Source organism: Triticum urartu, chromosome 5A, assembly GCF_056163025.1.
Source record: "Triticum urartu cultivar PI428250 chromosome 5A, HENAU_Tu73, whole genome shotgun sequence".
Classification (NCBI taxonomy): Eukaryota; Viridiplantae; Streptophyta; class Magnoliopsida; order Poales; family Poaceae; genus Triticum; species Triticum urartu.
The window spans coordinates 652,262,658-652,288,168 of NC_141877.1; the positions used below are offsets into that span (position 1 = coordinate 652,262,658).

At 48.8% G+C, this 25,511-nt stretch overlaps 2 protein-coding genes across 2 annotated transcripts; one reads left to right on the forward strand and one right to left on the reverse strand.

The window, feature by feature from the left end:
* Window positions 1-4,629: 4,629 nt before the first annotated feature.
* LOC125530672 (noroxomaritidine synthase) lies at window positions 4,630-6,543 on the forward strand. The gene has a single exon (XM_048695066.2). It carries the CDS (start codon window positions 4,711-4,713, stop codon window positions 6,322-6,324), a length of 1,614 nt encoding a protein of 537 aa, XP_048551023.2. The 5' UTR covers window positions 4,630-4,710; the 3' UTR covers window positions 6,325-6,543.
* Window positions 6,544-14,356: 7,813 nt separating this feature from the next.
* Window positions 14,357-16,944, reverse strand: LOC125511401 (plasmodesmata-located protein 2). The gene is made up of 3 exons (XM_048676763.2): window positions 15,889-16,944; window positions 14,783-14,890; window positions 14,357-14,661 (listed from the first exon to the last, which is right to left on the reverse strand). The coding sequence occupies exons 1-3, from the start codon at window positions 16,655-16,657 to the stop codon at window positions 14,654-14,656; spliced, it is 885 nt and encodes a 294-aa protein (XP_048532720.1). The 5' UTR covers window positions 16,658-16,944; the 3' UTR covers window positions 14,357-14,653.
* Between the last annotated feature and the right edge of the window lie 8,567 nt (window positions 16,945-25,511).

Consider the following 25,511-nt stretch of genomic DNA (forward strand, 5'->3'; position numbering starts at 1 on the left):
CTGGTCGGGGTGAAGACACTCCGAACAAGCCCCTCAGAGGATTACTTTCCATAGTAACAAGTGACAGTAAACTTCAGCACACTATATAAATTTTTCCTTACCAAATTCCACCTACCAAAGGCGCTTCACTCCCCGGCAACGGCGCCAGAAAAGAGTCTTGATGACCCACAAGTATAGGGGATCTATCATAGTCCTTTAGATAAGTAAGAGTGTCGAACCCAACGAGGAGCAGAAGGAAATGATAAACGGTTTTCAGCAAGGTATTCTCTGCAAGTACTGAAATAAGTGGTAACAGATAGTTTTGTGATGAGATAATTTGTAACGAGCAACAAATAACAAAAGTAAATAAAGTGCAGCAAGGTGGCCCAATCCTTTTTGTAGCAAAGGACAAGCCTGGACAAACTCTTATATAAGGAAAAGCGCTTCCGAGGACACATGGGAATATCGTCAAGCTAGTTTTCATCACGTTCATATAATTTGCGTTCGGTACTTTGATAATTTGACATGTGGGTGGACCGGTGCTTGGGTGCTGTTCTTACTTGAACAAGCATCCCACTTATGATTAACCTCTATTGCAAGCATCCTCAACTACAACAAAAGTATTAAGGTAAACCTAACCATAGCATGAAACATATGGATCCAAATCAGCCCCTTACGAAGCAACGCATAAACTAGGGTTTAAGCTTCTGTCACTCTAGCAACCCATCATCTACTTATTACTTCCCAATGCCTTCCTCTAGGCCCAAATAATGGTGAAGTGTTATGTTGTCGACGTTCACATAACACCACTAGAGGTTAGACAACATACATCTCATCAAAATATCGAACGAATACCAAATTCACATGACTACTAATAGCAAGACTTCTCCCTTGTCTTCAGGAACAAACGTAACTACTCACAAAGCATAAACATGTTCATAATCAGAGGGGTATTAATATGCATATAGGATCTGAACATATGATCTTCCACCAATTAAACCAACTAGCATCAACTAGAAGGAGTAATTAACACTACTAGCAACCCACTAGCACCAATCCCGGACTTGGAGACAAGAATCGGATACAAGAGATGAACTAGGGTTTTGAGATGAGATGGTGCTGATGAAGATGTTGATGGAGATTGCCCTCTCCCGATGAGAGGAGCGTTGGTGATGACGATGGCGATGATTTCCCCCTCCGGGAGGGAAGTTTCCCCGGTAGAACAGCTCTGCCGGAGCTCTAGATTGGATCCGCCAAGGTTCCGCCTCGTGGCGGCGGAGTTTCGTCCCGAAAGGTTGCTTCTTATTTTTTTCTCAACGAAAGACTTCATATAGGAGAAGATGGTCATCGGAGAGCCACCAGGGGGCCCACGAGGTAGGGGGCGCGCCCCCCTAGGGCGCGCCCCCACCCTCGTGAGAAGGGTGTGGGCCCCCTGGTCTTCATCTTTGGCGAGGATTTTTCATTATTTATTATAAGGTGTTTCGTGGAGTTTCATGACTTTTGGAGTTGTGCAGAATAAGTCTCTAATATTTGCTCCTTTTCCAGCCCAGAATTCCAGCTGTCGGCATTCTCCCTCCTTATGTAAACCTTGTAAAATAAGAGACAATAGCCATAAGTATTGTGACATAATGTGAAATAACAGCCCATAATGCAATAAATATTGATATAAAAGCATGATGCAAAATGGACGTATCATCCACTTGGCCAGCTCGGGGAGAGGCCGAGCCACGGCTGGACTCCGGACCCACACCGCTTTCGGCCAGAGCCAGCTGCTCCTCCACATAGTTCACCATGCACCTGCCCGCTGATGGGGCCCCTTGTACCAACCCGGGCACACTTTCGGCGTCATTCCCTGACCCCCACTGTGACACCATCACGACCACCAGAGCGCGGGGGCGACCGAACCACCGCCGAAATTTGAACTGGTCGTGTCCTCGCCGGTGGTGAAGTGTCCAACACCTTGGCAAGCAGCGCCGACCGGCCTCCAGGATGAGCGGGAGGGTGGGCAAGCGCAGGTGCCTACCCATGGTGACCAGCGTTGGGGCGCTGGAAGCCAGGCGGTCCGTCCGACGAATCCCCAACCCGGGGTGCATCCTCCACGTCCGGCGGCGGCGAAAGATCCTGCCGCCCAACCCTGACTAGCTCAGCCTCGACGAAGATGTCCACAGGATACCACAGAGCGTCCACGCCGGCAACGTCCAGTCCCGCCCCGTGTCGAGCCGGCTCCTCCACGACGAGGATGCGCCGAGGCGGAACCATTGCCGGATCATCAGTCCTCAACCAAACGTGGAAGCCAGCCATGTCGTCCCGGCGCGTAGTCCGGTCCGCCACCTTGACCATCGTGCCGAGGTCGCGTAGAAGCACATCCGTCGTGTGCCTGGTCCACGCGTTCGCCAGAACGCCACCAGTAAGAGCTGCACCAGGAAAGGCATTGAAATGCCCATTGCCCTGTCTTGCCACAGCCATGGGCGCAACAGCAGCGAGAACTGCGGCGCTTCGGCATGGCCTTTGGCCACCATCTGGTCTCGCGTAGCCTTGGACCTACACAAGGCGAGAAAGTCCTGCGAGAAGTAGCTCCGGATGGACATGTCGAGGGGGGCAAGGTCGAACTCCGCATGCAGCATCCGTGCCGCCGTGGCGAGGTCCACCACCTGGTTTGCCACCGAGACAGACACCACCACCGCCCACGACAACTCCTCCTCCAGAACGCGGATGTCAGCCGACCTATCGAGGAAGCAGCAGTCCACCACTGGCTCGGCAACGAGGTGATGCGGGGACTCCGGCGCGAACGGAACAGTGAATCCCGGACCAGACGCACTCTGCACAGACGAAGCGGAGGCAACACCGGCCACCTACGCCCATGAGAGCCCCGCCCGAAGCGCCCCAGCCGGCAGGGAGGCCGAGGGGGCGGCCACGTCCGTGGGGGCACGACGAGCCGAACCGCGCCCGGTGGCGGAGGGCCAGCGGGCGGTGGGGGAAGGGGACCGGACGAGGACGGAGGGACCTGAAGACGCAGCGTAGGGGGCAGGCGTGCCGGCGGCGAGCCCGAGGGGCTCCTCGGACGGGTGCAACCGCGAGAGATGTGGTTGAGCCCTCCGCAACGCACACACTTGGTCGGGTTGGTGCAGTGGCGCAAGATGTGGCCGTCGTCCTCACCACAATTGTAGCAGCGGCCATGGAGGGAAGGCGGGATGGCCGAGCGCGGGGGCCGGGAGGAGAGGAGCCCCGCCGATCTGGGAAGGGAAGCAGGGGAGCGGCGCTCCTTGCGGCTCCGGACCTGCTGCCAAGGGGCGCCGGGAGGGTCCGACGCTGGGGGGGAGGGGCGACGATGAGCGAGCGGAGACGAGGGGTGGGGGCCGCGACCGTGGGGAGCGGCGGCGGGGAGGGCGCTCTGCCCGCGGGCATGGAGGAGCCCAAGGAGGCAGAGGTGGATCCCGAAAGCTGGACCCGACTCGCCATGGGGAAGGTGGCCGCCGGCACAAGGGGGGGAGGGGGGGGAGCGGGGAGCCCCCTGCCTGGTCTGTAATAAGTACTTTGCCTTAGTTACTTTCTTCTACACTGCTAGGTCCCTGATGATGACTATTTCGGATGCCTAGTGTCTTTTGGGCCTACCTCTTGCCTTTTGGCTAGTAGGTTGCAGCCGGCCCTGTAAACTTAAATGGGTTCTAGAGTTTTATATCTGGTATTGCAGGGCCTATCTTGCTTCTGCAAGATTTTAGCTGTGCTGATGGGTGCGTTGTGGTGGATGTAGTCTGGATCTCTTATGGTTTTCTTAATGTAAATCGGGGGTGACCCATTGTCCTAAAAAAAAGCTCTATTTGGTCGCAATCTAAACGTCTTATATCTGGTATTTCTTTGCCTCGGCATATTCTTCGATAGATCATACATGCATGTGCGGTGTGCCCCCATCTTACTCGGTGCACCTTCCTTGGTGTGCCACCACAATGAGCTTGACCACCATGTGGCTCGACGGGCCGGGGATTCCTTTCCTTCATCGTGATGGCCAACGCCATTTCCTGCTCGCCATTCTCAGCAAGTGGACATTTTTGTTCATCCCTCAAAGCCCATAAAAACAAGATCCCAATGACCACATCTTACCAATCTGAACATCCGATCCATAGGAGGCAAATATAGACCATCGGGCCACCGCCGAGAAGATGCGTGCCAGCGAATTATAGCAAGAGAAATAATAACAGTGTCCCTAAAAAGACAAATAATAACAGTGTACGTACATATGATCCATCATACAGATGCCCATGCTGATAATAAATGGGACACGTCACAAGGGAACCTACATTACCCTCGTATCATTGCAAGCGTAAGTGGTCGCAGCATGCGCGCCACCATTCTTTTTCTCCGCTACTGCAAGTACGCTCATAATATAGCTAGGGTTACTCGTGAAAAAGGTTTTCGGCCCGCTCTTATTATCCCCTCACCACTGTTCCTTGGCCTAAGTAGTCACTCTGCCAACGGAATTACACTGTGGACATACCAGATATGCTAACTAAAAGGGCTGCCTTTAATCAATACCTTTTGTGACCACATTTCTCGTGTCATGAAATACCGACTGATAGCTAGCTGTTGAATGGGTGGACAATTAATTAGCCAGGGACGTGCGTGCCCCCCGCAGCGCGCGTATATAAGCACCACCATCCACCTCCATGCTCAGCACGTACGATTTACTGCTAGTCATCCCGTGCGTCCCAGTGTTGCATTTGCACCACGTTCTGCATGCACGTACGCATGTCGAGTGGTGCACTGCTCTCCGCCATGGACATGGACATGGATTGGCTCTTCGTCCTGCAGCTTCTCCTGTCGGCCGCCTGCCTCCTCGTGCTACTGCTTCGTTATCGCGCCGTGAAACCCGAGAAAACGCGACGCCGGCGCTCCCCGGGGCTCACCCAATGGCCGATCGTCGGCATCATCCCGGCCATCGTCTCCAACATCCACCGCATCTTCGACGGCGTCACCGGCATGCTGGCCCTCTCCGGCCTCAACTACCAGTGCCGCTTCTGGTTCGCCGGCTTCCGCTACTTCATCACCTGCGACCCGGCCAACGTCCGCCACATCTTCACCTCCAACTTCGAGAACTACCCCAAGGGCGACGTGTTCGCCCAGATGTTCGACATCCTCGGCGGCGGCATCTTCAACTCCGACGGCGAGCGCTGGCGGAGCCAGAGGACGAAGGCCCAGATGCTCATGACCACCCCGCGGTACCGCTCCTTTGTGGCGCAGTCCAGCCTCGACAAGGTGGAGCAGAGCGTGCTCCCGTTCCTCGCCCACGCCGCCGACTCCGACACGACGTGCGACCTGCAGGACGTGTTCACGCGTTGGTCCTTTGACACGACATGCAACCTCGTCTTCGGCGTCGACCCCGGGTGCCTGGCCATCGGCCTGCCTGACGTGCCCTTCGCGCGCGCCATGGACGACGTTCTGCGCACCGTCTTCGTCCGGCACATCATGCCGGTGACGTGCTGGAAGGTGATGCGGAGGCTGGACGTCGGGCATGAGAGGAAGAACGCCGCCGCGCGGCGTACGGCTGACGAATTCGTGGCGGCCACCATTGCTAGCCGGAGAGCCGCCTACAGCAAGCAGGGCGCCAACAAGTCTTCGGCCGACCTGCTGTCCTCGTTCATCTGCGACGAGGAGATAGCGGGCGACCCCGACGCGGACACGTACATCCGGGACATGACCATGAACCTCCTGGTTGCGGGCCGCGACGCCACCAGCTCCGCCCTCTCGTGGTTCTCCTACCTCATCGCCACGAACCCTCGGGTAGAGAAAAAGCTCCTGGAGGAGCTGGCCCCCATAGCTGCCCGGAGACCCGTCGGACCCGACGGCATGGTGGCCTTCGAGGCGGGGGAGCTGAAGAACCTGCTGTACCTGCACGCGGCGGTGTGCGAGTGCCTCCGCCTCTACCCGTCGCTGCCGGTGGAGACAAAGGCGGTGGCCGCCCACGACGTGCTGCCGAGCGGTCACGAGGTGAGGCCCGGGGACAAGATCCTGGTGTTCAACTACTCCATGGGGAGGATGAAGCGGGTGTGGGGCGCCGACTGCCGGGAGTTCCGGCCGGAGCGGTGGATCTCCGAGGACGGGAAGCTGCGGTACGTGCCGTCCAACAAGTTCGTGGCCTTCAACTCGGGCCCCAGGACGTGCCTCGGGAAGGAGATGGTGCTGGTGCAGATGAAGGTGACGGTGGCGGCCGTGGCGTGGAACTTCGCCGTGGAGGTGGTGCCCGGGCACGTCGTGGAGCCGAAGCTCTCCATCATACTCCACATGAAGAACGGCCTCCTCGTCAGGGTCAAGAGAAGATCGGGTATTCCAGCCATGATCAGCAAGCAGTAAACGTATGCGTACTTGTACCGTTGCATGCATGCACGTACTGATGTAAGTGTCTATATTCCTTCATTTTTATTCGGCATATGTGTGTGTTGTCTGTTTGCAGGTGTCCAGTAATATAATCAAGTACACTACACTGTAAATCATGGTGGGTATACATATATATGTTGCCTGCATTAATTGTATCAACTCGTTGATTGATTCGAAGACATATTTGTACCGAAACTTATCGATGGATCGATCGGGCTGGGCTGGCATGCGTAGTGCAGAGCCTTTGGTTTCCAATCTCAGCTAACAAGACTGTATAAGTAGGGACAATGCCGGCATGGTTGGTTGCTTGCGAATCTTTGGTTTGCATGCGTGACAGTGTTTTAATTCAATGGCATTCAATTTCATTCCTCGACTCATCATGCTGTCATGCATGATCGATTATTGATGCATGCCATGTTCGTTCATTCAGTGTGTTTGTACGTGCAACGGGAGCTTATTGATTGAGCTGCCGCCATGCCCATCATCGCCAACTGATAGATCGCTTTCGCATCTAGTCTAGTATCATGCAGGAATATCAAAGTTAGGGTGACGACGACGTACATCCCCTTCGACTAATTAATGGATGGACGGACACGGCTTCCTCGTCCTCCATGCACGCCACCAGTATGGAGAAACCACATTCTTAGTGGTAATTTCACATAAATACAGATATGAAACGACGAAGTAGTTATGCACTCTCGCTTCTAAACTAATATAAGATCGTTCAGATCACTACTTTATAGTTAGGATGTGGCTAGGTCTCAGTCGATCAAGACTTAATCAAATCTAAGTCAAGTGATGTAAAATGTAAGAAAGAAAAGACAAAAGCTAAAAAGAAAATTTTGCACAGACCTCCACGTAAGATTCCATGAATATAGCATCGATTGAGACTTGGTTAAGTCTTAGTCAACTGAGAATTAGTAATCCCGTTAAAGTTATCTAAAGAATCTTATATTAGTTTACAAAGGGAGTACTTATTAGCACTTATTTGTGATATGAAGTCATCGCCCGCCCACTCGTTGGTGACAAAATTTTCCTTATTACAATTTCAAAAATAATCAGTATTATTGTTTTTTTTCTTACACCCTTGACGAAAGTCATGGCTGCTCGCTCTTAAAAAGGTTTATCTTGACAATATAAGTATAGTATATGATTGTGGAATGCAATTCATTGGACATGTGGTTTTTTAATAGTTTGGCAGGATATTAGGTGTAGTCTCAAGAAGTTCTATCGATCTTTATACCATAATAAAGATTCACACAAAGACCCTAACTTCCCGCTACCAAAGGTTTGGTGGCACATGCTAGAGGAAGTATTTGAGGGGCGTACCTTTAGCGAGTCTGGCTTCAGACTTGCTGAAGGGGCGAGCGAGCTGGGCCGGCCCACGAACGAGGGAGGCCACAACATCTTTTTCCAGGATTTTTTTACGCTTTCTTTTTTTGTACTTTTGTTTATTTTCTAAAATATTATAAAAACATATATTACAAGAAACCACTCTTCGAGAAAAATTTGAAAAATGTTGAACAAGTGTTTAAAAAGGATGAACAAGCATTTCAAAAAATATTGAACAAGTATTTGAAAAAATGTTCATCATGTATATAAAAATGTTGAACAAGCATTTGAAAAAAATGTTGAACAAGTATTTGAAAAAATGTTGATCATGTATAAAAAAATATTGAACAAGTATTTGAAAAATGTTGATCGTGTATATAAAAATGTTGAACAAGTATTTAAAAATGGAGAACAAGTATTTGAAAAAATGTTGATCATGTATATAAAAAATATAGAATGAAAATAAAAAAGAAACAAAAAACCTAAAAATGAAAACTGAGAAAGAAACAAAATAAACCAAAGAAAAAAATGAAAAAAACTAGAGAAGAAATATACGTGTATGTAAACTAATGAAGAAACAAAAGACAAATAATGAAGAAACGGAGAAGAAAAAAGAAAACAAAAAAATGAAAACCAGTACGTCTTGCTTCAAGTAGGCCGCGCCCTTTTTGTTATCACGAACTGTTTGGTTGGCGGAGTGGCTAGTCGCGTCCTATGTTTGCCACAGAGCTCCCCTTTTTTCCTTCTATTTTTCTTTAGACTCTGCATGAAAATTTGACGAAATCAACTTTGCTGCCCAAAACTATTGCTAAATTCTAGATAAATTTAGAGGACAAATTGGTAAATGGTCGGTTTTGCCACCTCTCAGTTCACTTAAGTTCGATGAATAATTTTTTTAGAAAGTACAATTGGGTGAAAATCCTTCTATTTTTCTTTAGACTCTGCATGAAAATTTGACGAAATCAAATTTGCTGGCCGAAACTATTGCTAAATTCTAGATAAATTTAGAGGACAAATTGGTAAATGGTCGGTTTTGCCACCTCTCGGTTGAGTTAAGTTCGATGAATAATGTAACCTTCACTTTTTTAAGAAAGTACAATTGGGTGAAAAAGTGCAAATTGCACTTTTCTGAATTGACTGAGACTTGACCCAAAAAAATATATGTTGATTGAGACATAGATGGGTGCAATTTCGGTATGGTGAAAAGTGTAACTTGCACATTTTCACCAAGTTGCACTTTTCAATATTGAATGAGACACCCTTTGAATCTTTGCACTTAAGTACTAATAGACATCCTAGATAAATGGAGTTCTTCACGGAATACACTGAGGCAAGCCGATCTCAAATCCAAGAGATCATTGTCAAGGGAGGCTATGAAGTAGTTGTTGCTGCTTTAGATACCTAAACTGAGTAGCGGATACTGATAAAGAAGATAAATGATGTGTTTTAGTTTGTCTCATATGCCACTTGCATTCTATGTGAAATCAAGATTCTTCGTCTAGTCCAAAACATAGATGAGATCAAACACATCATGCTTCCCCCTACCCGAAGGGAGTTCGAAGATATTTGTATTGTTTATGAGCTTGCAACCCCATCATCCAAAACCTTATCCCATCCATGTCTACATATAACCATGAACCAATGGACACAGATATTTTATGCATGATTCTTTGTTTTTTTTTGTTTTATGTGACGCTACCAGTTGCATTATGGTGGAGCATGTCCTATGGGCTATTTGATTGCAGCCAAATTAAGTTTCTCGTATTCCATTGGTTTCATTAAAATGAAGTGTCAAACAAAACTTACCACAAATATAAATTCAGTTCTCTATATTTTTTCATACTAGTTACTTTCATGTGAAGTATGTTTCATGGGGGAGGGGGGCATGTGTAAATGGTGTTGTACCAGTGGTTTAATCAATAAGCTGCCCCACAAATACAACTTTGTATCTCTATGAATGCCTACAATGTGTGGCAAAATTGGTGTATCTTTAACAAGGCTAGATTAGTTTTGAAGTCTCAATTGATTTAGGAAAGTGTAACTTACGTTTTTGGAGAAAAATGCAACTGGGCGAAAATATGTGGAAGTTACATTGTATCACTATATTTCAGCTACACTTTCGTAAATCGTTTGGATTCAATTATTTCTCAACCAATTGTAGTAGTTTTTTTCATTTTTCTTGTAAATCGATTCAGTTATTTTGAATGTGTAACTGGTGTTGTACCAGTGGTTTAATCAATAAGCTTCCCCACAAATACAACCTTGTATCTCTATGAATGACTACAATGTGTGGCAAAATTAGTGTATTTTTAATAAGGCTAGATTAGTTTTTGAAGTCTCAATTGATTTAGGAAAGTGTAACTTACGTGGTTGGAGAAAAAAATGTAAATGGGCGAAAATCTATGGAAATTACATTGTATCACTATATTTCAGCTACACTTCCGTAAATCGTTTGGATTCAAATATTTCTCAACCAATTGTAGTAGTTTTTTTGTTTCGCTTGTAAATCGGCTCTTTTTTGGCATCCCAGTTCTTAACTTTTTCATCTCGTCTAGTGGAAGTTGAGACTTGTTCCAGTATCTTTATCCCGGTCCTAAATCCGATATAGATTGATTGTCTCTTGATGAAGAAACGCCTTGCTTAACGGAGCAATTTTTGTTTTCTTGCTTATTATTTTCTTGAGCTGACATTTTAATGAGATCCACATAGCATTTTTAGGGGTAAACATGCTTTATTAATCGAAACTCAAGTTTACAGAAATTACAGAAGTATCATGCGCCTTTGTAAGCCACACGTGGCGACCCTCCAGATCATTGGTTGCGCTGTCTAGAGAAGCAGCTCTCATACACATGCTCGCATGGGCCGGCCCAAGAGCCTCACTCTATCGCTCCCTGCTCGATCGCCTGATTAGTTCGTTCGAGTGATAGGCAGAGAGGTTGACTTGTCTCAGAAAAAGGGTGGAGAGGTTGTCCAATGGACCAGTTGCTTATTGATCGTTGACCGCAAATCAATTGACCGTTAACTTTTTAGAAAGTTCACAAATTTGGAAAATAATTCGTGAATTGAAAAAAGTTCACGCATTTGAAAAAAAGTTCATGTACTTGAAACAAAGTTCATGACTTTAAAAGAAGTTTGCGATTTTGAAAAAAAAAAGTTAATGAATTTGAGAAAACTTCATGCTTTTTAAACAAAATCATGAATTAGAGAAAAGTTCATGAGTTTGGAAAAGAAATTAAGACTCGGAAAAGTTCATAATTTGAAAAATGTTGGCAGAAAAAAAAGTTCACAAACTTGAAATAAAAGTTCAGCAAAATTTGAAAAAAAAACATAAATTTCAAAGAAGTTCACAAAAATTAGAATATGTTCAAATTTTGAAAAAGCTTTTCAATTTTAATAAAGTTCACGCATTTAGAAATAAGAATTAAAAAATAAAGCCAAAAAAGAAAATAAAAACTAAAAATGAAGCAAAAAATAAAAATTAAGCCTAACGCGTGCGGGCCGGCCCATCTCTGTCCCCCTGCAAGATGATAATAAGGGGCGCGCACCACAAGCCGAATTGTTCAGCTCGCATGAATTTCACTCGCGACAAGCCAGTAACAGGCGCAGGATGCAGCATCGTGGTTCGTGGAAGGACGGGTAGGCGACTCCACACCCAAAAAACAAACGAACAAAGGAATGGCAGTCGACAAGCATTCCTTCACTCGCGACAATACCGACAGTATACACGTCTCGCTGGCATGCATGCGCCTGCCAAGAGGAAACAAATTTTGCATTCAAACACATCTCCGATCGGCCATGCAACTCTGACTCTCCCTAGCCCCTTATCCCTACACATTGGCTCCATCCGGTTGCCAGCACATCTTCTACTAACGAGTACTCCCTCCGTCTGGAAAGGACGGAAATACTTGTCATAGAAATAGTTGTATCTAGATTTATTTTAGTTATAGATACACTTATTTAATCTATTTCTTGGACAAGTATTTCTAGACGAAGGGAGTACTAAGGAACATCAGGTGCAGGGCATCTGGAGAACATCATGTCACATTTGACAAAGCCAGATTCAGGCGCATTTTCTAGAGACTTTCAGCCATTTCTGGCTAGATAGATTGGCTCCAAACACCCGAGAACGTATCCTGTGCAACGCCCTGACTCATACACCAGGTGCACCAATGGCCCAAGAGCCGTCCAATTAAAGATGAAGGGACACAATCCACCTACGATGTGGGCTGCACAAACATTTACAAATTAGACCTTGTAGTGCAGCTGAATCGTACAAAACACACTTTCAGAGCCACTCATGTTCTTCCTTTGACCTCTCGTTTACTGCTGAACCAGGAAGCTCGGGTTATAAAAAAATGCCCCATCGCCTATATCCAGCTCTCCTGTACTAGCTAGTATAGACAAATGGACTAAGAAATTATGTATAAGGTAATAACAATCACAAGGAGAACCTAGTTTTACATTACATAATTCCCCTCTCCTAAAACAGAAGATCTAATGTGCTCTCTAGTTTAACATTGTCACTCTTGTATCTGAAACTGTTTCTCTACACATACACTGCATTTTTTACAGAAGCATTCACATATAGCTTGATCACCATGCAACCTCCTGATCAGTTGAAAGAGATATCTTCAATTGCTAAAAATGAGAAACTGGATGCAAGTTGAACATTACCTTGAAGAGCAAACATTTTTTTTAAAAGATAAGCTTGCAACTGAACATTTATAGAGGACCTGAAAAACACAAACAACATCTATTTTCTGATCTACATCCAAAAGAAAAGGATAAAACAAAAGTGATCTGATTGGATAACATTTATCTTTATAGTGCTGAAAATTCAGTAATATTAGGTCCGGAATTCTGTACCAGATCATGGTTCTTACTAATAAAATCCTGTTTGAGTGTCGACTCGAAGAATCTGTTCTCACTTGCTGGAACAGGTTAAAGCTTTTCTTGTTCCTTTTCTGTTAATTCTTTGTAAGCTGATATGTGTTACAGGAAATGCAAACCACAAAGGAAAGAATCCTAATCCCAAATTTCTCTTCAGTAACCTGAAACTGCTATGTACCTAACCAAGTTTGTGGTTCAGGGGAAGAACCATACAATCGAATAGAGTGTTGATCCTATGAAATTTCACATATATAACGAGTACATGTCTACGGATTTAATACTGCTGCCAGGGACATTATTAAGCACTGTTGTTCAGACATCATAGCCACATGAAGAGTGTTTCTTGAGTTGCAGAGAACAAAATGACTAAGCCAAGCTACTAACCATCAGCACCCAGCAAGGGTATTATTTCAGAGGATTGCTACAATGTATAACTAGTATTGATCTCACAAAGTCAGTTTCACACTTTCCATTTACATTTGTTTACAAATGAAGGATCAGAGAGCAGATCTCTTTGTTTATTTCTATTCAAACTATTTTTATTGGGCATAAAAGTTACATTTCGCTTTAAGGTTGGGATACAAGAGCTGCAAAAATATGTTACAATATCCAAAGTACGCAAAGATAGAAAGGGTGCTGGACCATAAACCTTAATTGTGCACATCGTTAAATTTGGAAGAGCATTGGTCATACTTATCTCGCAATAAAACGAAATGGAGAAAAATGATGACCGAAGTATGAAAGAAAATATGTCCATAGTACTGATAAAGGAAGAAGAGGGCACGCCCTCGATTTAGAGCTCCTACAGATGGACCACACTGAAGCACTCTCAACGAGCCACCGCCGGCCTACCGCAAAAAGAACTTGAGTGTGCGTGGCCTATTCAGATGGTACAACAGCTGCTGGAGCTTCAATAAGCGGAGATCATCAGTACAAGCTAGATAGGAAACTCGATTGGTAGAGGCGATGGGGAGATCGAGCGAAATTTCGTAACCCTGATCGAGTGGTACACAAGAGGGCGAGAGAAAGAGAAGACGACTGGGTTGATCGCTTCGCAGTACTCAGAAGTCGGAACTATTCAACGCCACTACAAGGGTCTCTCTGCAAATGTTCCAGCAGCCCTCATCATAGATGGATTATGTCCCTTTATTTTTAATCCGACGGCTCATGGTCCATTGGTGCACCTGGTGCATGAGTTGGGGCGTTGCACAGGATACGTTCTCCAAACACCCAGCGGCAGGTTCCGAGGTCGGCAATGTCGACCACCAGTACTTGACCAATGAATAAACTAAGTTAAAACCCTGCTCTACAAGATATTACTTCCTCCGTTCTAAATTACTTGTCGCAGAAATGGATATATCTAAAAGTCGTAGAAATGGATGTATATAGAACTAAAATACATCTAGATACATCCATACCTGCAACAAGTAATTCGGAACGGAGGGAGTACTGGGTAAAGAAATATAAGAGCATATAGATCACTACTTTAATGATCTAAATGCTCTTATATTTCTTTAGAGAGGGAGTACTAGTTTAGAACAATTACCATGGAAACTACCCAACCAGGTCAGAGTCTGAATCTGCGGCTAGCTGCAAACCCTTACTAGAAGATCACAGGAGACTAGACTAGATTACTTTCTGCTTAGACCTAGATGTAATTTGCTGTCAGGAGAAAAATTCTACAAAGAGATTAGAACCAATGTACTCCTAGAGCCCTAAATTAAATTAGGCAAGAGAGGCAGCCAGCCAAGGTGGTAGTGCTGCTACTACTACATGCTACAGCCCAAAGACAAAAACATGTTCCATTCCAATCGATTCACATGAGCCCCAAAGGAAAGAACAGTCTCTTTTTCTGAACTTGCCTCCTCTCCTTTTACCCCTCTCTCTCATCATGCATGCGATGTGGGTATGGTATGGCACCCCTCACGCCACATGGCCAGAGGAACAAGAGCCAAAAAACAGTCCCCTCTGTATCCCACTCACCACCGTCCAACACCCCTCTCGAAAATGCACACCATGCCCCAATGCTTTCCTTTGTCCAGTTGCTACCTAGCTCCTCCCTCCCTCCCTCCATGCTTCCAGGTCAGTAATCTGCAAGCAAGCACACAAATTTGTAAGTATCTTATTCACAAGAAATTTGGATTTTGGACCAATGGTAGCTGCAAAGTTAACGCTGATGATCAAATGAGGTGAGGTGCCGGTATTTACTCACCGTCCTTCTTCTTGACCAGGCTTCTGGCGAACAGCAAGCAGATGACCAGGAAACCCAGCGCCAAGGCTCCACCCAGCACGATGGCTACAGTCTTGGCTGTCTGCTGCCCTGAAATGAGATGCAGAGGGAGAATGAATGGCCAAGTCGACAGAGATCAAAATCAAACTAGGGATGATAACACGTCTACTCATGGGTACAATCATAGAATCCGTATCTCCAGTAAATCCAGAAAAGAAAAGGTAAATCATACATTAGTAGTACTACTAGTAGGTGCTAGTGGAAAACAGCTTTTCTCAAAGACCGAGCAGGCAGATGCATAAAAAACTCACTAATCTAGGCTGCTGCCATATACTACTTCTAGTCTAGTACCAGTAGTTCAGAACCGAAGCATGGATTATGTATATATATAATGGATGGAGTTATCAGTAATGAGCATCCCCTACACTGGAACTCAACAGTGCAAAGAACCAGCATAATTGACAAAAGAAAAGGGGAAGATCCTGCCAATCCGCCATCATAAACAAGCACGATTGATCCCTGTCCCTCAAATCTTAAGCTGACCAACCAACCAAGAAAGCAACAAGATCATGCCACTGTCTGCATCAGAGTTCCACTTTGACATGGCAAAGATACGCTCATAACTCCTGCCTACCAAACACTGGACCATGCAAGGCTTGTTTGTAATCCAAATGATGAGCACCTGAGAGGGGACTAATCTATACTCTACTACTACAAATTCGTCCAGAGGAGTGGCACCAAGAAACACAAGGCGCTCCCTCAATCCCCGTCAATCAATTCCAAACCAGAGAATCCTGCCAGGATCTCACCTACACATGTACAAACAAATCCACCGACAGTAGTTCACGTGCATAAACTAGCCAGTAGTAGCCACCAGCAAGAATCATGAAGCAACTAACATAATACTGTACTACTACTACCACATTTGCCTAAAATTACTAAACACGATCAATTCGATCTAATGTTGTCTATTCAGATTTCAGATTGGATCACTGCACAATTAACCAAATCAATATTCTAAATGCAGTTGGAACTGAATGTGGAGGCAGAAATTAGCCAAAAATCCAGGAAGAAGGAAGGACCGGTACCTCCGAGGCCGCCGCCGCCGCCGTGGGGCACGCCGTGGGGGTAGTAGCTGTAGGTAATGTAGCACTTGTCGAGGTAGACCTGGCCGGAGGGGGCGCCGCCGCACTCGACGGCGACGCGCTGCACGGCCTGGGTGACGCAGTTGCTGCAGTCGACGTTGGAGAGGTCGCCCTCGCACTGCGCCAGCGCGTAGACCTGCTGGAAGCTGGTGGCGAAGAAGCCGCCGGCGCTGGAGCCCGCTCCGCCCTCGAGCTGCGCGAAGGCGGTGCCGCGGCGCGTCTCGAAGTCCTGGGCGGCTTCGCCCCCGCCGGAGCCGCAGGTCTTGAAGAGCATCTGGACGCCGGAGACCTGGGGGAAGCCGGAGATCTCGTAGAGCGCGAGGCAGCCGTTGAGCTGGACCCGCGCGGCGACGGCGCCCCCGCAGAGGTCGCGCCAGGAGGACATGGCGCGGGCGACGCAGGAGGAGCAGTCCGGGCCGGAGAGGTCCCCGCGGCACTGGAAGAGGCCGAAGACGGAGGCGGAGGCGGAGGAGGCCGACGCCGAGGAGGTCTTGTAGAACTTGGCGGAGGCGGACTGCGCGGCGAGCGCCGAGGAGAGCGCCGCGACGGTCGGCGGCGGCGCGCCCCCCGGGAAGGTTTGGTTGGCGCAGCCCTTGTAGACGACCGCGTACAGGTCGGCGCACGTCGCGGGCCGCGGCGCCAGGAGGACGAGCAGGACGGCGGCGAGGTGGAGGAGGGGGCGGAGGCGGCAGGGAATGCCGCCGGCGCCCATCTGGCCGCGCTCTGGAGGCCCTCGGTGGTGCGCCGGAAGCAGAGGTCCGGTGCTCACTCCACCTCCCCTGTTTTGGCGCTGGTCTGGCGGTGGTGGTGGTCTGGTGTGTATGCGCTCGCGAGTTGCGGCCTGCTGCTTGTGTTTTTTTCCGCTCTCTTCTCCGCGTCCGTTTCAGCTGACGATGGTTATTGTGTGGCGCAGTTAATGGGGTGGCAGAGAAAAGCACGCAGTTTGGGTGAGCAGCGCGCAACTCAAATCCGTTTGGTTGCGTGCACAGGCCGGCCACAGATGGTGATCTCAACTTCTTCACTCTACTGCTAGTACGGCTCAAAGCTTGAAACGGCCCCCCCGCAAAAGAAAAGAAAAATCTTGAAACACGGAGGAGGGACGCTTGTTTGTTGTTTCGTGTGACACTGGATAAGTATGAACCATTTCTTTAGGATGAACTTAGTAAAGCAGCATGATAATGATAATGATACTTGTTGGTAAGTAGAGATGGTTTGGTCCAGAGAGGGTGTGTGAATATGATGGCAACTTTTTGAATAAACTGGTCCGTCTTATGAGATGGGCACGAGGGCGACTCTCCACGCGGTGAAAAACAATCAATCCGCGTCTACTGGTAATAAGTGCACTGTGTACGGGGTTTGGTGAGACGATCACTCGAGTGGGCCTGGGCTTGGGCTTGAAGGAGCGTATGCATATGCACGTACGGCTGGGGCCCGGCCGCAGTTTCGCCGTTAAACATCTGCGGAGCGTCGTCTCTCGGCGGGGCCGGTGCGGTCCTTTCTCAACAAAAAAAGAAACGTCGTTAAGGGTTAACGGCTACAGAGCTCAACAGTGGAGCCCAACCTCCTTTCCGCAAAGAAAGAGACTTTTTAGCGAGTGTATCTATGTATGTATGTATGTATGTATGTATGTATATGTACATGCTCCCCTGTGGCACTCTTCCCTCGTTTTTTTTAATTGAGGGCTACTTTCCCCTCGTTGGTCAGGGTGAGCCCACATAGACAATCGCCACCGGCCTTTCCAAGGGGGCCCACGGTCCACACGGTACGACCACGAGTTTATCCTTGTTTAATAATCAATCGTAACAATGGTTAGCTACACTTTTAAGTGCTTTAGGTAGATCAGCTAGCCGGCTTTGTGCAGGACAGGAGGTAAGGAATTTGGTTTGGTGGGATACGCTACAGGGATTCTCCTTGGTATCGGGGCTGAGAGAGAGAGAATATCAGAGGGGATCCTGCTTTCCTACGTCCCGTTTTGACTGACTCCCTTCTCTTGTTTGACCTCGCTTGACCGGAGCCCTCCCTGGTCTCTGCATGCACAGCCGCATGGCCGTGGATTTGGTATTGCTGCTGCGGCATCTGCATGGGCTCTTGGCGCCTGCTGAAAAGAGATTTTCCAGGGAGCAGCAGGCGACTGAGGTCCCGGGAAATGCACGGGGCAGAGAGATACTAGATGCTGGGATCGTTGTGGCAACGGGGCAGTGGGGGAAAACAGAGTTACCGTGGTCGAAGTGTATGTATGTTGTCCCTTCAAAAAAAAAAAGTGTATGTATGTTGTGATGGACTGGTCAAGCACAGCAAACAATGCTGGATCGCTTCTGTACTGTACCACATAACTGCCCGTACTACCACATAACAGCATCGGCTGCTCAAGCACGGCCTTTCCACGGACTTGCAAAGTGCTTCATCACTAGGTGCTCTACTACTACCACGGACTTGTACTACTACCGCGGAATAATAATACAGTACCTGCAAAGTGCTCCATCAGTACCACCTTTGTTGCATACCGAGTAGTGTAACCAAACAGGGAATGAGTTGCCCAGCCGGTCTCCTACTACTGGACTCCAGTCCAGTACGCACTCTTTTTCTTTTCTCCCTTTCCTCCCCCAACGGCAACGGGCGCTCCTTTTACCAGCTGCACCCACCCTTTGAGCAGAGCAGCAAAAGTGATAGTATACGATCGAAAAGAAGAGGGTGCGAGCGAAAACGCGAAACTTCCTGTCACTTTGATGGCCCATTTCCTCTTTGGACGCACAAGTGCAAACCGTGGAGTGGAGGTGCCTTTACCTTTAGCACCAGTGTCAGCGTGGATGATCTACCTCGAAAACGGCCCCGTCCTTGCATGGCTAATCGCTTCCTTACTGGCCACTAGCCGGTCTGCGTGCATGCATGCGGAGGTACTCCTACGGTGCTACGGACCGCACTGAGCCCATCCTTTCTTTTTACTCGTATACTAGAACTAGATTGATGTAAGGGCATCTCCAGCCGTGCCCTCAACAGGCCCTCCCCAGGCGATTTTGCCGCGCCGGCGTCAAAAAAATGACCCAGTCGCGTTCCCAGAAATCCGTTTTTCGCCGGCTCGGGCCAAAACTGATGCCGACGGACCCAGGCCGAACCCGGCGCCCTGAGGGGCGCTTGAGAAGCCGGCACAAGCGAAAAAGGCGCGTGGGCCCGCCCTAGCGGAGACCCGAGGGCCTTTTCCCGCCGCTTCTTGACGCTTTTCCCTCGCATCTCCTCCGCTCGCTCGCCTTCCACCCGCCATTCCCTCCCTTTCTCCCGTCAAACCCCCTCCAGCTCGCCTTCTAGTCGCCGCCATACCGCCGAAGAAGTACGCCATGCCGCGCGCGATGGCAACCACGACTGGCACAGTGGCCCAGCCGAAGTAGAAGAAGCCGAGGGCGCCGCCATCGAAGCCACCGGACATGTCGAACGCCGAGTGAAGAGTGAAAGTTCAGCGACGTGACGCAGTCACCACCGACCGGCGGAACAGGGCCATTGCCAAGAAGGCCCGCGACAACGCGGCGCGTGCGGCGGCATCTTCCTCATCGGTCGACCACGCGGGGATGATGAATCCACCCGTCATCAGCCACGCCCAGTACGCGCCCTGGGGACAGCAAGGCGTCAGATCTCCATGGGGATCGTCGTCGCCCGGTTACGCCGACGGCGACGCGCACGGGGGGTTCAACCCAAACGTGACCTTCCCCCATGGCCACCCCGCGACGCGCACACCCTCGCCCGCCTTCGTCGCCGCGAAGAAAAGGAACACCGACATGGCTTTTCTGATGGGCGGGGCGGACATGCTCCAGAGCAACGACGAGCAGCTCAGGGCGTGGTACATGGCGGAGCGCGGTCTCATCCTGAACCAGATGCAGATGGCAACGCCGACGACGCCGACGACGCAAGCTCCCGCGCCCACGACCACACGGACGCCAAGCCCGAACGACGCATCTACATCGCCGCCCAGCAGTGCCGAAGCCGCGCCGACACAGCCCAGCACCGAAGCAGCTCCGACACCGCCGAGCCCGCGCACGCTGACTCCGCTAACGCCTGGAACCGACCCCGCCGAGTGAATCATTGCGCACGCGAACCTGCGGCGTGCGGCGCTCTGTTTTTTGTAACGCCAGACTACGTCCGATCGCCGGATTTGTGGCGTCTTTTGAGAGCGGGAACGACCAAGTTTAAATTTCCCGCATCCTGGGACCGGCGCTTGGGGGCGTGACTGGGAGCTAGGTCGCCCCCAGGGGCCGAACTAGCCCCGGCACGCCCCCAGGCCGCTCTATTTAGGCGCCCTGGGGGGCCGAATGGCTGGAGATGCCCTAACGGGTGCAGCACCCAACCTTCCCTGAAAATTTGACCGCCAGTAACAAAGAACCACTCCGGGTTGCTAGAGCATCTCCAGCCATGTCCCCAACAGGTCTTCAAAGGCGATTTTTTTTGCTCCGGCGCTGAAAAAAAATTCTCAGTTGCGCCGCCAAGACGCCGAAATCCGCTGACTCGGTCCGTTTTTTGGCCCGACGATCCTAGTCCGAACTCAGCGCACGGGGAGGGGGGACGCTCGGGGGCTCCGACGGAAGGAAAAAACACGCCTGGCCACACTGTCAGGTGGGAAGTTAAAAAAATTCATCCAGATTTGCTCCCCACCCCTGCGCCACAGGAGCCCGGCTGGCATGGTGCATGGTCAAGGCATTTGGTCTAGCTCGAAGAAAAAAACGGTTAAGTCATATGGCCCTTTTCCTTTTCCGCAAACGCACGCTGCTTCTTGTGCCAGGTTGTAAACACGTTTTTACGGCCGGTGTACGTACTCAACTTCCAACTCGATCGCCATTATCATTCTACTTTGCGGCTTTGGCCCCCCTTGAGCTCGGCCGACCTCTCCTCTAGTCTAGTAGGACAAAACACTAGGCCATGCATGCCATGCCATGATTTCAAGGGCCGGAGCCTGGACACGTCGTCCATGAGCCATACTGTTACCCAAAATAAAAGTCACATTGTTTCCTCAGCGACATAATAAACGGAGCTACTACTACTAGCACGCAGTAACTACTGATTGCCCCTGATGATAATTATGGGTCGGTGCCTCCCGACACGACACTGTAGCACGGCCAAAATGGTCGAAAATGTCTCTGGGATCGATCAAAGGTGCCGTGCATGGGTAACAGCGCCATCGCTACGTTCATCGCGTCGTCGATCTCACCCGGGGGAGGAGGCGGAAACGGAGACGAAAAGATCGCTGTAGCGATGATGCGATGCAGAGCATTCATACTTTGAGATTCTCAGCGAGGGGGTGGTGGGTCGTCGTAATGATTTGGTCAGGAGTACGGTACGGAGCCCTTGAACCACTGCAGGTCCGGTTGCAGGGCAGCAAGTGCGTCTTTGGAGGATTCATGCTGTGCATGTGGTCATCGCTCAAGACTGAACCAGTCGGTCCCCGTCCCAGTCCAAGGGAGCAGTGCACCACCATGCAGCATATGCATACGTGCCCCGGTGTCAAATGTGCTTTGACAAGATTCGTTACATTCAAGCCAATGTGGCTGCGAACTCCGATCAACAATTTTACCGCATACTTCTTTTCTTTTCTTTTGCAAGAAGATGTTACGGCATAGTATCTGCCTACACAGCTTGAACATTAGCTCTTCCTCACTTGCTCAGCTCGCAACAACTCGCTGTGTGTCCCCCGTCCTGACCGTCAAGACCAGTGGCGATGTCAGGAATTTAATCATGTGTAGTCAACTCAATGTTGTGTAGTCAAGATATGTGTATTTCTATGAATTTTGTATTATTTTTTGCATGTGTTGTGTTTGTATATGATGCTTTTTTCACAAACATGTGTAGTCAATTGACTACACAGCCAACAGGTGGCTTCGTCACTGGTCAAGACGCAGCGATCAATTATGGAGTTGGAGAGCAAGGGCCAAAAATGAGGAGGGTCTGCAATTTTCTCATTCATCAACTCGATCCATGTCCAATTCGTTACTACTCTGACCACCTGGTCCCACACCACCCGTAAACAGCGCACGACCAGGCCGCTTGGAAGCGTCTCCCTTGTGCTTCCGCCTCCTTCGCCGTCCTCGTCAACTTCTTCTCCAGCAAGCGGGCGATCTTCGGTTTGGTCGTGTAACAACAAGCAAACATAATTGAATCAGAGGTCCTATAGAGAGCTGTCGTCCATGATTAAGGCATTTGATTTCATTCTTTTGACAAATGAAGCTTCCACGGGCAATCAAATGGTATTCCTTCTGTAAACTTTTATAATAATACATTTTAGACCACTACTTTAATGATTAAAAACGTCTTATATTAGTTTTAGAAGTACTAAATTGCAATGCTTTTTTGTTTTTTTGTTGTTGAGACAAACCCGATCGCCATTGCTTTTTTGTTGTTGAGACAAACCCGATCGCCATTGCTATCATTGTACCTTTGTGGTCTTGGCCCCCATCCGCTTCTTCGCTTGGCTTGGCCCAGGCGGATGCTGCTGCTCCTCCTCCTCCTCCTAGTAGGACAAAACACCACGCCATGATTTGAGGGGCCGGAGACACGTCCATGGAGGCGTGCACCATAGTGGTAATTAAACAACATAATAAGCGGAGCTACTGCTAGCATAGCATGCACTAATGATTGTCCCTAATGAGACAGTGTTTGTCGCCCGAGACTAGCACTTCCAAATGATGAAAGGTGTCTGGGGATTGAGCGCGATCAATAACAAGAGTTGGAGCTCCCTAGATTTGTATAGCAGTAGCATACTTAAGAGTTAATTACCTCTATAGTGTATAGTATTATAGATTAGTATCATAAATGATCATATCTATCTATGTTACTTTAATCTTCTTTCTTCTTTAATTCTTTGCCACATCGGCATATTTCCTATTTCCGAATGCATGATACCGGCTATGATATCATCACTATGGCCAGCCCGACTCTATAGTACGGCTGAAAGTTTGCAACGGCAGGAGGGAACACACGGAGGAGGATTCTTGTTTTTTCGTGTGACATTGGGTTGGACAAGTATGAACTTAGTAAAGCACCATGATAATGATAGTACTTTGTTTTGACAATACCATGATAATGATCCTGGGTAAGTAAAGAAAAGATGGTTTCGTCAGGTAGAAAGGGACGTGGAAGCTTTGTCGATGGACACGACGGGACAGAGATGGGGTGAATATGATGGCAACCTTTTGAATAAACTCGTCCGTCACAAGAGCAACGCACTCTCACCCGCAAAAAAAAAGAGCGACGCACTCACGCGGTGAAAAACGCTGCTAGCAAGCAGTGGTAATAAGTGCACTGTGTGCAGGCCCGGCCCTGATGGTGGGCAGGGGGGCGGCCGCCCCGGGCCCCCGGAACAGAGGGGCCCCCAGGAACGTGCTCTTACGTAGATTAAGCCAGCTCGCTTAGAGGAAAAAACGCAATGTTGTGTGTGCTGCCGTGTTGGGCCTAGCCCAAATAGCAGCGGGATACCATAACTGAACGTCCAGAATTCCAGCAATCCCAACCCCATCACGCGCACACGCTGCTCGCGGATGGGATGAGAATGATCTTTTGCTTGATTGGTGCGATTACCTTCTGTTTTACCTAGTTTTTTCCTTACCTAATCCCTCGATCACCTATTCACCTCGCGACGCCATCGCCTTGCCTAACAACATCGACTTTTCCCTGCCCACGATGCCATTGCCATCACTTTGCGTCATCAGCCTGCAGCTGCTGCGGCCACTATGAACAGGCCCGGCGAACAACATCGAGGAGGCCACAAGGACACCGAGTGGCAGTCCGCCGTCTCCCGCTGTCCACGCGGCCAGGACACAAATGTAGCAAAGAAGGTATCCTAGGAGCCTATGCCTTAATGATTTCTAGTTTATAGATCATGATCGTGTCTTCATTATTGCAACAGGACATTGATGATCATGTAATTGGACACTGTTAAGTGACATATTATTTGGCTCCATGCATTTGCAGTTTGTGAGTTCCACTTTATAACCGGCAAGATTTTATTAGTTGATCTAGTACTTTTGTATATTCCAGCTAATTTTGAATTGTTATTATTTTTCTTTAAATTTAGGCACCTCATGTCACCTAGTAAAAGTCATGCATCCTGCAGTCAAAATTATTGGATGAGATTAATAATGATGCATCGCAGAATATTATCAAAAAATTACTAAGATATATGCATATGTAAATTGATATAAGTACTGCTTTCGAATGCAGTTGAAGTGGTTTTTGTTACATCTCATATATAATGTTGTTGTTTATACTAAGGGCCCCGTGTTCTAGATTGCAAAACACCAAAGGCACACTCGACGTTCTTTCTAGCACTCTCTTGCTCTTGGGCAAATCTTTTCCTCTTCTCTTCGACGGGGTTGGGGATTGTCTTCACAATGGTGGTCCACTGAGGATAGATACCGTCATCCAGGTAGTATCCTTTGTCGCAGTTGTGGCCGTTGATAGTAAAGTTCACAGGTGGGTTGTTGCCTTCGGCAAGTCTAGCAAACATTGGCGGTTGCTCAAGCACGTTGATATCGTTGTGTGATCCGGCCATGCCAAAGAAAGAGTGTCAGATCCATAAATCTTGAGACGCCACGGCCTCAAGTATGATAGTGCAAGCTCTGACATGTCCCTTATACCGCTCTTCCCAAGTAGAAAGGCAGTTCTTCCACTCCTAGTGCATGCAGTCTGCCAAGCATCCCTGGGAATCCCCTGTTTGCATTCATCGTCAACAAACGGGTTGTATCTTCAGGAGTTGGCTTTCTCAAGTACTTAGGGCCAAACACAGCAATAACAGCTTTGGAGAACTTATATAGGGACTCTAGACATGTAGACTCGCTCATACGGACGTAATCATCAATGAGATCACCGGGCACTCCGTATGCAAGCATTCGGATGGCGCCAGTGCATTTCTAATAAGAGGAGAAACCAATCTTTCCAACGACATCATCTTTGCACTCGAAATAGTCATCGTAGCCGACCACCTCCTCTCTAATACGGTTGAAAAGATGTCTACCCATACGGAAACAGTGGCGAAATTTCCGATGTTTGAACAATGGGTTTGTTGTGTCAAAGTAGTCCTTCCAAAGAAGGAAATGACCGCTCTCTCGGTTGTGATTCAACGCCGGAAGGTGCCCCGGAATGGAGCCACGGAACGACGGGCGCTGGCTATTGAGGTGGTGATGGACCAATACGGCAGGCAAGATCTCCTCCTCATCATCGGACGAGGAATCGTCGGAGTCGCAAAGAAAATTGTGAAAAAAAACTCATGGTGGAGTCCATTTTGTACCTTGGCAAACTGTCGAACAGCTTGCGGGCGTCCACGAAAGAGACGGCCGGCGAAGGGAGTCGCGCCGCCCTCGGACCAGCTAGCTGCCCTGGTGGCGTCCGACGAGCGTGCCGGCGTGCGATGAGGGTGCCGGTGAGGAACTGGCCGGAGCGGCGAGGCGACTTCTTGGCCGCAGTCGCGGCTGTGTCGTGGGAGCGGGGGTGGGAAGCTTTTGGTTCCCCGGCGGCAAGACGGCGGTCGCGGGCGACGTGAGAGGTGGCGGCGTTGCAGAGGGGATGTTGCGACACCGGCAGCTAGCAGAGTC